The sequence below is a fragment of the Athene noctua genome, chromosome 11, assembly GCF_965140245.1.
Source record: "Athene noctua chromosome 11, bAthNoc1.hap1.1, whole genome shotgun sequence".
Taxonomy (NCBI): Eukaryota; Metazoa; Chordata; class Aves; order Strigiformes; family Strigidae; genus Athene; species Athene noctua.
Genome location: NC_134047.1, coordinates 1,483,787 through 1,496,120, shown reverse-complemented (window position 1 = coordinate 1,496,120; position 12,334 = coordinate 1,483,787). Strand labels below are relative to the sequence as shown.

General features: G+C 59.2%; 1 protein-coding gene across 2 annotated transcripts; it reads right to left on the bottom strand.

Annotated features, from left to right (window-relative positions):
• Positions 1–4,492: 4,492 nt before the first annotated feature.
• Positions 4,493–11,838, bottom strand: PLP1 (proteolipid protein 1). Of its 2 annotated transcripts, none has more exons than XM_074915220.1 (7): positions 11,717–11,838; positions 9,171–9,357; positions 8,425–8,686; positions 7,446–7,614; positions 7,154–7,227; positions 6,973–7,038; positions 4,493–6,514 (listed from the first exon to the last, which is right to left on the bottom strand). In XM_074915220.1, exons 1-7 carry the CDS (start codon positions 11,718–11,720, stop codon positions 6,443–6,445), a joined length of 834 nt encoding a protein of 277 aa, XP_074771321.1. In that variant the 5' UTR covers positions 11,721–11,838; the 3' UTR covers positions 4,493–6,442. The 2 variants fall into 2 exon arrangements, with proteins under 2 accessions (XP_074771321.1, XP_074771322.1); XM_074915221.1 differs by having other exon boundaries at positions 8,530–8,686.
• Between the last annotated feature and the right edge of the window lie 496 nt (positions 11,839–12,334).

Below are 12,334 nucleotides of genomic sequence, written 5' to 3'. Positions count from 1 at the left end.
AAGTGGCTGCCTTCTTGGTTTATCAAAGTTCAAGTTGGCTCCTTTTCTCCTGAAGGATGTGGAACAGGGTTGGTTATAGCATCTGGCAGAGAGAAGTCACTAAGGGATCAGAGGGGTTGGTTATTCCTGAATGTACCTTGCGAGACCAGGAGCTGAAGAAATAGAACTTACCAGCTGAATCCAGTGACCAGTTTTGTCTTTCAAGAGTATCAGAAAACACTTCTGTAATAGAAATATTCCACGTTGCTTCCTTCTGTCACCAGATTTTAATGTTCTGCCTAGGCTATCAGCAGCAAGTCAGGTACTTTCCTTTTAATTTCTTCCTGTGATCTTGGAGCCAGTCCCTCGGGCTCCAGGGGGTTGTAACCAGGCATGGTTTCCATAGGATGCTGAAACAGAAATCAGCATATGGGGACTGTTCTCTTCCGCTGCCAGGATGGTTGCTTATTTTGGGATGCTTTCTCTGTGTTTGAAGAGTCTGTGCCTGCTGTTTCTGTTGGCAGAACCTTAGAGTTTATTTTTCTCCCGTGTCTGCTTTCCTATCCATGCTTCCAGAGGCAGCACAGGGTTTCATGTCCTTGGGAATCCTGCTTTTTAAATGTGGGCTCGAGTGTCTGGGGGCCTCCAACACCTTCAGCTGTTTCAAAACAGCGCTGAGAACAGGCAGCCAACATGACCTGGTGGGAGGTGGTCCCAGGCCTGGAGGAGTTGTGTGGTAGGGCTGTCTCATGTCAGTGAGGGTCTGTCTAAAACTGCCAGAACCACTGACTCCCCTGATGGTAGATGTTTGTAAGAAGACACAGGGCAGAGGCAGGAGCGAGGCTGTTCCCTTATTTCCCACTTTGCTGCTGCAGGCAATAGCAGGGGGCTCGGTGTCACGGCCTGGGGAGAGGATGGATCCCCGGAGGGCAAAGGAGCATCTCCAAAGGACAGCAGTGAGCTGCTTCTGTGGGGAACAGATGCTGTAGCATATTATCCTGGTGTGCTTGCAAAGGAGTGGTGGGGAGTCTCCTAGTCACATCAGCCTTCTTGAGGATTTTGCTGCTCTGGGCCAGGTAGTGCAGCTGTAAGGCCGTGCAGCTGCTTGGTGGGATGAGGAGACTGAAATCTTTAGAACTGGTAGCTGAGGAGCCCCAAATGGCTGTAGGTGCCCTGGGGTTGCTCTCTGGGTGATCGAGGCTGCTCACACGCTGTGTGTTTCCTGAGTGCTGCTCCTCTCTGCCTCTGGGGGTCGGCTCCGCACAGCAGTGCAGCTGTGAGGAGGTTTGTGGGAGCACATGTGAGCACCACATGTTCTTGTTTGAGGATGAGCAGAAAGATTGAAAGTCTAAAAATGCCCTTTTGGGAGCCTCTGAACCGCACTCCAGTTCTCAACAGGGAGTTTGTTGCTGCTCTGGTGTCGGGGGCACTGGCACACTCTGCCTGGAGTAGGGAGCACTCCCCGTTCTGCTGAGGTGGGAGGTGATGGCAGCTCTGACGGTGGTTGCACAAAGAAGTGTGAGTCAGAGTCCTGAGACTGGGAGACCAGCGCCTGGGACAATCCGTGAAGTCAGTGAAATAGCAGGCTACCTGCTGAGGTGACTGCTTGGGCAAAAGCAATCGAGGATGGACAGACATGCCCCTTGAGCCCAGTGCTTGTGTGGCTGGTGGAGTGGCTCTTCCCTGGTGGCTTCAGGGGGTCCTTTGGGGGCTGGCGCATGTGGCCAGGTGCAGACGCAGGACTCCTGTCTTCATGAGCAGCCAGGTGCAGCATCTGCTTGTGCTATTGTCAGTGCTTGCCGTGAGAACTTCCCACTCACCGTTGGCTCCTCATCCCTGGGCATCTCCCTAGCAGAGCCAAACTGCCTGTGGAAATGGAGGGAAACCAGCTGGGTGCCTGAGAGGTGACAGGTGAAACCTTCCTCTCGGGCAGATGGGCTGTGGCCCCGCAGGCAGGGCTGCCTGCCAGCTGCCACCCTGCCAGGCCATGGCTTGCCTCTCGAGGCCCTTTCCCTGCCCCGAGGCCAGCCCAGAGGTGCTGGCGAGGTGCAGCCTGCATGTGCCCTGCACGGCTGGAGAGCCCCTGCCCGCTCCGCTGAGTGCCGGCGGAGGGATGGGGGCTGAGCCAGGGCAGCCGCTGGGTTTGCCTCGACCTCAGCTTCCTTCCCTTGAGTCCTCCTGCTCGTCCCGCACAGCCTTTCCCCAGGGCTGAGCCCGAGACTTTGCAAAGAGAGCAAGCGGGGTCTGTGCCTGCCTCTGTGCCTTCAGAGGAATTTGCTGTAGTTCGGGGCTTGCAGGCAGGCTTTGGAGGGCAGCGTCGGGCTCTTTGTAGCTTTTGTTTGTGATTCCCTTGCTGTATTATGCAGGAATGAGCCCAGTGTAAACGAAGGTACTCGAAGTGGACAGTAGTTATTTTTTTCTGATGCGTGGCCGGTGGGTTGGCTCTCAGGGCACCTTCCCTGGGGAAGCACGGGCAGGGCGCCCGCTGTGCCACGGCACCGCCAGCCCAGCCAGCCGCCGCTGCGGCCGGTGGCCGCGGGGAGGAGACGGAGGACCGGGGATGCGGGAGCCCGGGAGCGAGGCGGCGGGGAGGAGCATCATCCTGCTGGGGCTTTGCCCTCGGAGGCCGCCGCAGCGAAGGGCTGGCGAGCGCGGCCGTGCCTACACCGACACCCTTGAGCGCCGCCATCCCCTCCCCAATCCTGGCCCTGTGCAGGGGGGTTTGTGATCGCTGTCCCGAGGGCTGGCGTGCCCGGTGTCCCTCGCTAGCAGGGCACAGGGCCATCTCCCGGGGTGGCAGGGCACGGGGTGAAGGGGTGGGAGTTGCTCCAGGCCCCTTCCTGTGGTCCAGCCTTTGTGGGAGCAAACTGCTGCCACATTTCAGCTGCTATACAGGGGGAGAGTGTTTGGTTGCACTGGCTCCCCTCCTTGGAGCGCTGGTGATGGGCCAGTTTACAGAGGTGTGGTTTGGTACAAGGCAGGGTTTATTCCCTGTCTTTTCTCAGCCAGGTCCCGGAGGGCACTGGGTGCCCAGGGAAGGAGCTGTGAGGGCAGGTCCCCTATCCCCAGGTGGGGTGGCAGCAAGACACAGCCAAGGGCACACCTGACAAGAGGCTACGTGTGTCCTTCAGCCCTTGGACTTGCCCAGAGTCCTGGCCATGCTGGCTGCTTTCACACGCTACCTCACACTGCTGTCCCCAACCCTCACCCTGGCCGGGGGGCACCATTCTCTGCCAGGGGAAAGAGATGGTGTTTTGTTCCCCGGCTCGCTCCTGCCCAGCGGCTGATTGTGCACACACAGGGCTCTTTCAGCATGGGGAGAGGAGGGTGATGGCATCTGGGAACGCAGGGAACAAAGGACCCCATTGATGCTGGCTGCAGCCCCATGGGTTTCTGTGAGCCCAAGGCAAGGCCGGGGTGCGGGCACAGCTGGGCACTGAGCTGGGGCAGCAACAATGCGTGAGCTAAACCTCTCCTGGCTGGGCTGCTTGGGAAGCCTTGGTGACTGCCTGGAGGGGGCTGAAGCCAGGGGAGAGGGGGACAACTTGGATTTGGGCTAGAGTCCCGTTTAGGAAGAGCAGTGAGGGTCCTGCCTTGGGTAGGTAACAGTCTGCTGGCTCTCGGCCCTCCCTGCTGCTTGTGGGCACCTAGCCGTGCCTGAAACCTGCCTCTCGGGCAGATCTGCTGCACATGGAAGCGGTGCCAGGGTTTGAGTGTGGGGCTGGGAGCATCCCTCCATGGCCTTGCTCCCCAGAGGCTCCTGAGCCCAACTCTTGGGGGGAATTTCCAAGAGAAGCAACATCTGAATCGATAATTTTTGAGAGCTGCTGCAGAAACGTGCATATAAGGGCAGCGTTCATCTGATCGGGGGCAGAAAGACACAAGCTGATACACACCAGCACTGTGCAAGCTGTTAACCGCCCTGGGGCAAATGGCACGGAGCCATCCGCCAAGCGCGTGGACAGGGCATGCAGAGCCCTGCGATGGTCAAATCCGCTCTCGTGCCTAAACAGGACCATCCTATTTCGCACAGGGCTCTTTGCAGGTGAGAGAATCAGGCATCCTGCGTGGCTCTGGACGTGCTCGTACCTCAGGCATTGCCTGACGTGAGCAGCGAGCTTTGCTCCAGCCGTGCCAATTAGCCTTATTGTGGTTGCGCTGTAGGTGCTACGTTAAGAGAGACGAGTGTTAAAGGGCACAACACATCACCAAGCACGAGCCAGCAGCTCCTGTGAGACCCCAGCTTTCCAGCTTTCCTCTGGGTGGCTGGAGGAGAAATAGAGGTTTTAAGGGCTCCCCAGCAGGGAACAGAGATTTGGAAGTCAGGGCAGACAAATCCTCATGGCTGGGGTGGGAAGGAGGAGTGGGCAGGATCCTGCAGGGGCTGCTGGCCCGCACACTGGGCTGGATGCTGCCTCTCTGTGACCTCTGCAGCCTCCCTTTCCCTGCCTTTTTTTTTTGGCCAGGTGGGGTGGGAAAACCAGCACAACAAATGGACAGACAGACATATATCTTGTTCAGAATGTTCTTAATTTTATTTTCTTTAATTTTTATAAAATACATCTTGTAAGATAAGTCTCTAAAAACTTGCTCCTTTTTATTGCTTGTTAACAAGTTGAAATTCTAGATCAGAAATGAAGGAAACACTTTCAGTTGATTAACTCTCTTTTTGCGTGTGTGTGTGTGTGCGTGTGTGTGTGTTTGGGGTCTGGGGACAAGGGTGGAAAGGAGGATCTGGTTATTTTTTGTTAAATAGATACCAAAAAGACCCCAGCAAACCCCCAAGAGAGATAGCGTTGATGTGAATTTCAAGATCTTGACTGGTTTCTCCTCACCCTGCTGTCTCTCCTGGCATCTCTCCCCTCCCCAGCCCATGTGCGTTGGTAGCCTGGCCAACCTGTTTCAACACTGCTGGTGGCAAGGATCCTTCAAATTCTCTGCTCAGCAGATCTGCTCCTTTATCCTTGCCCCTGCTGAAACTGGCACTTAAAAAAAATATAATAATAATACAGACAAAAAAAATCCATGCAGGATGGAGCTACAGTCTGCCACTGAAAGTAGTTTCTCCAATAAATAAACACGAAGATTAGCATTAAGGAGAGTCAGGGAAGAGCAAAATAAAATACCAGTTGGAGCGGAGGGCTGGAAACAGCATTTTGGTGGGTCTGGCTGGACCTATGCTACCCAGCCAAAGGGCTTTCCTCCGTGTCCATGGAGAGCGATCATGGGGGAGAGGTCGTCTCCACCAAACCCCTTGCCCCACTGCCCCCTTCCACAGGAAAAGACTGAACCGGCACCAGAAAAGATCTTGTTTGGTTTGCAGAGACGGGCCGTGTTTGTGCCCCATGATGCCCAAACTTCCGCCTTTCCTCCCCTCCTCAAATCCTTTGTGGGTTTTGGCTGGAAGCAAGATGCTGCCAGTCCCTCCCGCCCTGGCAGACACAAGACAATTGTCCTGACTCGCAGGAAACACGGGGAGAAAAGTGAGGGGCAGAGGGGGACAGAACAAAGGCAAGTTACGTTTGACACGGGTGAGAAACAGGTGAAGCTCTCCGATGGCGCGGAGGTTAGCAAAGCAGACGTCACCCCGGAGAAGAGCACCATTGTGAAGGGACGGGAGCGTGCGGCGAGCGTGGCGCTGGCGGGGCGGGGGGGTGAGGCCGTGCAGTCCGGGGGGGCATCCCCTGCCTATGGAAGGACAGCTCTGGCTTTACGCTCCCAGGGCGCGGCGCAGAGATGTCCCAAACCAAACCTATCTGCTGCCTCTCTGCTGCCTGAAGGGTAAAGCCAAGAGTTCCCCTTGTCTGCAGAGACACCAAACTCCTTTAGGCTTTAATAGGGGCAGCTGGGTTAGGGCTTTATCAGCATTGGGGTCAGCACTCTCTTCTCCGCAACGGGAAGATCCTTGTCCTGAACTCCCTTTGCCTTGGCTGCAGAAGGCAATTCGGGGTAAATTAATCTTTCTTTGCTAAGGGAAAAAACAATCCTTCTCTTATTCTCCATCCATGGGTGGTGGCAGCAGACAGCTCCAGGAGAGTCTCTAGCAATGGTACCAGGACGGGGCCAACTTCCTTTTCTCTCTAGGTAGCCTCTTGCTACTCATGGAACAACCTACACAGATTTCCTTCTCCCAGGAGTGTGAAGGCCTTTGCTCATCCCTAAGCAACATCAGGACACTGGAGTAAGTCCCTCCTCTTCTCTGGCTGGTTTTGATGGGCTTGGCCCTAGAGCGAACCGGTTATGGATGAGCAGAGAGAGAAAAGTGCATGAAGAGGTGTCCATTGGTGGGAAGCTCTCCTTCCTGGTCACGCTCAGCATGATGGATGCGAGGGAGGAAGAGGAGGGGAGTCAGCAGCAAAGGCAGAGTTAACGCAGGAGACCTGGTGTCAGGTGGCTGCAGTGTTAAAGCCTCAGGGTTAGAGAAAAGAAGGACTTTTGGTCTGTCTGGGCTCCACCGGGTGGGCTAGAACTTGGTGCCTCGACCCATCAGCTTGAGGACAGCAAAGTTGTAGGTGGCGGCGATGATGAAGGTGAGCTGTGGGTTGGAAGAGAGTGAGCGAGGGGGCAGGAGGAGAGATGAAGCTCCCGCGGGCAAGGAGGGCATGCAGGGTGGGACTCCTCACTGGGGGGGCATCCCCCAGCCCAGCACCCCAACAGGGCAGTTACCCCGCGGAACCCTGTGGCCCTGCTGCGCCGGCGGGACACCGCGGTGTCTCGTGGCTGATGTGAACCAGAGGAGAGGCAGGGAAGGGCAGGGGACTTGGTGCATGGGCAGCAGGGCCTCTCCCCAGTAATCTCCTAAAGCCTCTCCAGACCCCCTCCAGCAGACACCTCTACCTTCTTAGGGCCTGAATTCACTGTCTGCACTTATGTGTCAGAAAATGACACAAACACAGGCTCTGTTACGTCCATGCCCACCACCTCCATTGCCCTCTGCCCCCAAATCCTTGCCGGGTGGAGGAGAATGACTGGGCAAGGGGAACACTAACTCACCAGTGAGACCAGCGTGGCAGCTGCCCCCACGAAGGCTGCAATGAAGAGGTGGAAAGTCATCTGGAACTGCAAGGGAAGAGTGGTGTGAGCTCCCGGGGTCCTGCACGCTGACTGGGGAGGCCAGCGCCAAGGCCACCCGCTGAGGGGAGCGCACGTGGGGTGAGGGATGGGGGCTGCTCACCTCGCTGGTCTTGCAGATGGAGAGCAGGTTGGAGCCACACACCTTGCCAGGGAAAGCGTTCCAGGGCAGGACGCCTGGTGAGACGTGGGGAGCCGGGTGAGCTGGGCATGGCGGCCCGCCCTCTGCCTGGGTCACCCTCCCACAGCCACGTGTGTCACACACCCCCACAGCGTTTCAGGGCTTCTTCAGCACCTGCCCCTGCTTTATCCGAGACTTTTCCGCCTGGGCCCGCTCCTCCATCCCCCTCCTCCGCCCTGAGCCCTGGTTTCTGGGCGGCGAGCCCAGCACTCACCGTACATCCTGGCATCCGCACACAGGGTACCGATGCTGGCCGTGGTCTTGCTGGGGTTGGCAATGGACTGGCAGGTGGTCCAAGTGTTAAAGTAGATGTAGACTGGCACCGCAGAGCAGGCAAAAACCAGGAGCCAGATGATGGTCAGGACATAGGTAATGCCCACAAACTGCAAGGGGCAGGACAAGCCAGGGCAGAGCCGTGGTTACTGAGCAGCCAGGGACACGGACAGGAGAGCACGAGGGTCCCCAGGCAGGAGAGGGGGTGGGTCAGGCAGGGGACTGAGCTGCTGCCTGCACCCAGCTCTGCACTGCCCACCAAACCCGGCGCATCCCCAAGCAGCCAGTACAGAGCAGCAGCCCGAGCCAGACGGCCCTGCAGCTCACAGCCAGGGCCAGCATCAGCCTCTGGCTCGTGGCCTGCGTGGGGGTGACTGGTGGTGGCAGCAGGATGGCTGCCACGTCCCGTGTAGGGGGGAGAGCCACGGCCACGGCCAAGCACTGTTTGGCCTCTGCAGGAGGGCAGCTGCAAAACCCACCTTGGCGTGCAAACGCAGCTCTCCTGCCCTCCCTCCGCGGTGCCACCCCGAGCGGCCGCCCCGAAGGAACCGCAGCCACCCCCCTCTGCTCCTCCAGGCCATGGGCTCCCCTTGCCAGCACTCTGTCATGGTCCCCAAGCACAGCAGAGAGGACAACCCCCGGGGGCACCGGGTGCCAGGGAGCCGTGGGCTGCTGGGACAGCAGGGGTGCTTATAGCAATCCCCGCTGATGCTTAAACGGGAAGCGGTTTCGTTAAATTGTGCTGCTTTGGTCCCCGGGGGCCACGGCAGGCCTGGGGGAGGGTGGCTGGGCTGCGCTTCCCTTTGGGATACCCCAAACCCCAGACCCGGACGGCCGCAGTCTCCTGCCCTTCGGCCACGCCGAGCGTGGCGAACCCGCTGCGGGCGCGCGAAGAGGTGCCAAACCCCGGTTAAGATCACCTTGTCAGGATGTCCTAGCCACTTTCCCAAACACTGACACACCCGCTGCAACGAGTGAGCTCGCTGGGGGCCTCGCGCTCCCCTCCCTTTCGGGCCCCCGGTTACCGTTGCGCTGAGGCCCTTGCCGCAGATGGTGGTCTTGTAGTCCCCGAAGATTTGCCGGACGGCGCCGGTGGTGTAGAAGCCTTCGGCCAGCAGCAGGGCTCCGTAGAGGAAGAAGAAGGAGGCAGTGCCGTAGATGACATACTGAAAAGCATGGATGCTGTGGGGGAGAGGAGCGGGCAAGGATGCTCAGGTACCAGGGCAGTACTGGGATGCTCAGCCCTGCATGTGGCATGGCCAGGGCAGCCTGGCCACCATGACTTACCCTCCCCACGCCACCCAGGGGCACTGAAACAGAGGGTGAAGCCACGAGAGGAGCGAGTCAGGGCAAAGCTGTAGTGAGCAAGGCTGTGGGCCATTCCTGGCTCCCCCGTGCCCCCCATACCTACCCAGTGCAGAGGTCCTGCTCTAGACAGGGCACCTAGTGAGGGTCAGATAAAAACAGGCATGAAATGGAAACAAGTGGCCACTGGACCCTGCCATGCAGCCACGGCACCGGCACACGGCAAACACAGCCTGGGGTCTCCATGGTGTCTGGGTGACAGCATCGCCCCAGCCAGCAGGGCACCTCCTCCCAGCGCAGAGCAAGACGGAGACGCGAAGGGCTCCTGTGTGAGGGCCATGAGCTGCAGCAGGGTACTTACACGTCCATGAGATACTCGTAGTCCTGGTAGTTTTTGGAGAAGTAGGTCTCAATGAGCTGCTCGGTACCTGTGAGGGCTTCATGCCCACAGCCACAAAACAGCGCTACCCCGAAGAAGCACAAGCCAGTGGCAACCAGCGAAGCAAAGGGTGCCCCGATGAGACATCTGGCACAGCACTCGAGCAAACCTAGGGAAGAGAGAGGTGGGGTGGGACGGGACCGCCAAGTTGCAGAGTCTCAGAGCCTGCAGCAGGCAAGTGCAGGGGGAGGAGGGTGCCTGGCGGGAAGCAGGTTGAAGGAAAACCCAGTAATGATTCATTGCGGTGCTGGAGAGCCAAACCCAGCAGTTTCCCTGAGAGCTCTCTAAGCAGCCCCTCAGGATCGCACCCACGCCCACCCAGGGACAGGAGGTAACGGCAGTGTGGGGCACCGGGGCTGCGAGGCAGCCCCCGGCTGTGAGGTGGATGGGCAGCCGAGGCGAGCCAGCCGTGCTGACCCGTGCAAAATCGGATGGAAACACAAAGTGATGTAGCATAACGCCAGCGGGACCTGGCAAACAAGCCGCTAACGGGCTCCCTGCGGCCAGCACAGCCCAGCTGCGAGCCACGGCGATGCCAGCTGCCCTGTGCTTTTTTGCCATCAGAGACAGAGGAGAACCCAGCATCTCCACAGAGACAAACCCCAGCGGGGACCCAGCAGCGTGGCCTTGGGGCAGTGCAGGAGGAGCCCACACACACACACACACACACACACACACACCCACCCCCGAGCACCTCGGGCTTCCCCAGTAGCACCCTGGGGTGCACCCGTCCCCTCTCCTGGCACCCCGCGGGCACCTTGGGCTGCAGCAGCCCGGGTATGCAGGCAGATGTGCTGATGGAGAGGAGCCGTGTTTTTTCCCCAAACGGCAGCACTTGTGTAACAGATTTAATCCTCCAGGACAGATGCTTGGCGGAGAGCACATGTACCTGGGGCGGGGAGGCTGCTGCTTGGATTGCCTAAATGCTGGATTTTTTTCAGCAGCGGGGCCATGGGCACCTGCTCCTTCTGCATGTCAGGGCTGTAATGTGCAGGATCCTCAGCCCAGGTTCGCCATGGGCTGGGTTTGGAGGTGCTCAGCCAGCCACTCTCCTGCCTGGTTTGGGGGCAGGCAGCCAGGTGAGTTTGCACACACTGGCATCTGGCTCCGGAGCATCAGTCTGGCTCCAGCTGAGCTGTGATAACCTGCTGCTGGCTGCGCAACACCTCTGCACAGGGAGGCTGCTCCCCTTCCCTGAGATGTGGGTTCCAGCATCCCACTGTCCCGGGCACAGCGGCTGCCTGAGCACATCCCGTCTGCGCATTTTGTGCCTTGAATGCCAAAAAGCCACCCGTGGGAAGCATTCCCACAGCCAGCCTCCCCCCATGGATCCCGCACTGCTTATCTCCTCCCTCAAAGCACGGAAAGCAGTGGGGCCCTGGGCAGCAGTGCCCTCCCCTCCCCACTGGGAGCAAGGGCGCGCAGTGGCACCGAGGACAATGGGGGATTGTCCTGGCACTGCCACCCGGGCGCTGCCCTGTGCCGAGAGCAAACAGGGAACAAAGGCAGCGCTATGGGGGAGCGCAGGGACACCCCCCCCGGTTTGCCTTGGATGTGGCGGTCCAGTGGGGATCCCGCTCCTCCCAGCCAGCACTGCTCCCCAAACCTCGCTGGGCCCCACGGGGACAACTCTGTGCACCCAGCAGCGTTCTGGGCCAAACACACCTTTTTTTTATTTTTACTTTTGGCCACCTGGGAAGTGGTGTGGCAGGTGCCCGTGGCTGGGGCATGGGGAATGGCTCCATTCCTGGGGGGCTGTGGGTCCTGGGATGCGGCAGGACTGGCAGGCTCCCTGACACAGCTCCGGCCCCTGAGGTTTGGGAAGCCACACTGGGAAACCAAGGAAGGGGAAGGGAGGAGAGAAAGAGCCCTTGTGCCACACAATCCCGGGCCTTGTACCCGGGCTCAGCTGCTGCTGGGTCAAAACAATATGCTGCAGGCAGGAGGAGGAGGAGGAGGAGGAGGAGGAGGAGGCAGGGTGCCAGCAGTCCATGGCACCCCTGGGAACAAAGCACCCCTGCTGCCCTGGGTAAGTATTAGCTCTGGTGTATCGACAGGGAAACTGAGGCACAAGGAGCGCCTCTGTTTTTCCAAGGCTGCCGGCATACAAGTGGCACAAGCTGTGACAGGTCTCAGCGTCCTGCCTGGACCTCCTGGCTCCTGCTAGCCCCAGGCAGGAGCTCTCATCTCCCCAGACAGTGCAGCGAGGGCTCTGGTGGGACTGGCTGTGGGGAAGGCATCTGCCCCACACACAGCACATGAGCACATGGGGACAGAAAACCACTCTGGGGGCAATAAAACCCCCTGTCCTCGCTGTACCAAGGCATCCTCCCCCAGCAGATGGCCATTGCCAGCATGGCAGAGGCCACCAGGACCTGACTGGTTTTAGGGGCTCTGCCCTGGGACAGGGTCCCCAGAGCCACCAGCGACAGCTTTCCAAGTGTCCACCACCCTCACCCCATACTCACCCATGGCGCTGGACTTGGTCAACTCCCCCGACCGCCTGCTCGGCTGCGTTGGTGCTGTCTGCAGAAGCCCACGCCAAGCGGTCTCTCACCCTGTATTTCCCCCTCTGGGTGCCTGTCCTGCTCTCCAGCAAAGAAAAGGGCTCTCTGAGTGACAGCCACCCCCCTTAAAGGGACAGGACCCCGCCCTCCCCCCTGGCCCCCCCCAGCCGCACCCCTTGGCTGCCAGCTCCTGGGTGCCTGGTGGCTGAGTGGGCAGAGCAGCCCCACAGCCCCGCCTCAGGGCTTGTGGGGGAAAAGGCTTTTGCAAAAGAAAGAGCAGGTTGGGGGGCAGGGGTGTTCATGGGGTGTCCCCTTGTTGGTGACTCTGGGGAGCCCCTCCAGGCTGTGACAGTGTGGGAGCCCATGGGACAGCAGGTACCTCCCTGACCCCCAGCACCCACCAGCGGGGAATGGGGGTTCCCTGTTCCAGGGGACCTGCTTTTAGCCTTGGGGGGGTCCAAATTGGGAGTTTTCCCCTTTTTGCTGGGAATCCTGCAGCCGCTTTTCCTGGCCTCTTGGCCCCCCATGGGGGCACGGCGCTCAAGTGGGTACAGCCCTGTGTCCCCAAGTGACAGATGT

Bases quoted from the DNA above. Each gene is read 5' to 3' on its own strand.
- PLP1 (XM_074915220.1), bottom strand. The intron at 7,039-7,153 runs GTGAGCAGCCCC...CTTCCCTTGCAG, and splicing joins CCATCTGCAAGACCAGCGAG to TTCCAGATGACTTTCCACCT. The intron at 6,515-6,972 runs GTGAGTTAGTGT...TCCAACCCACAG, and splicing joins CTGCCACGCTGGTCTCACTG to CTCACCTTCATCATCGCCGC.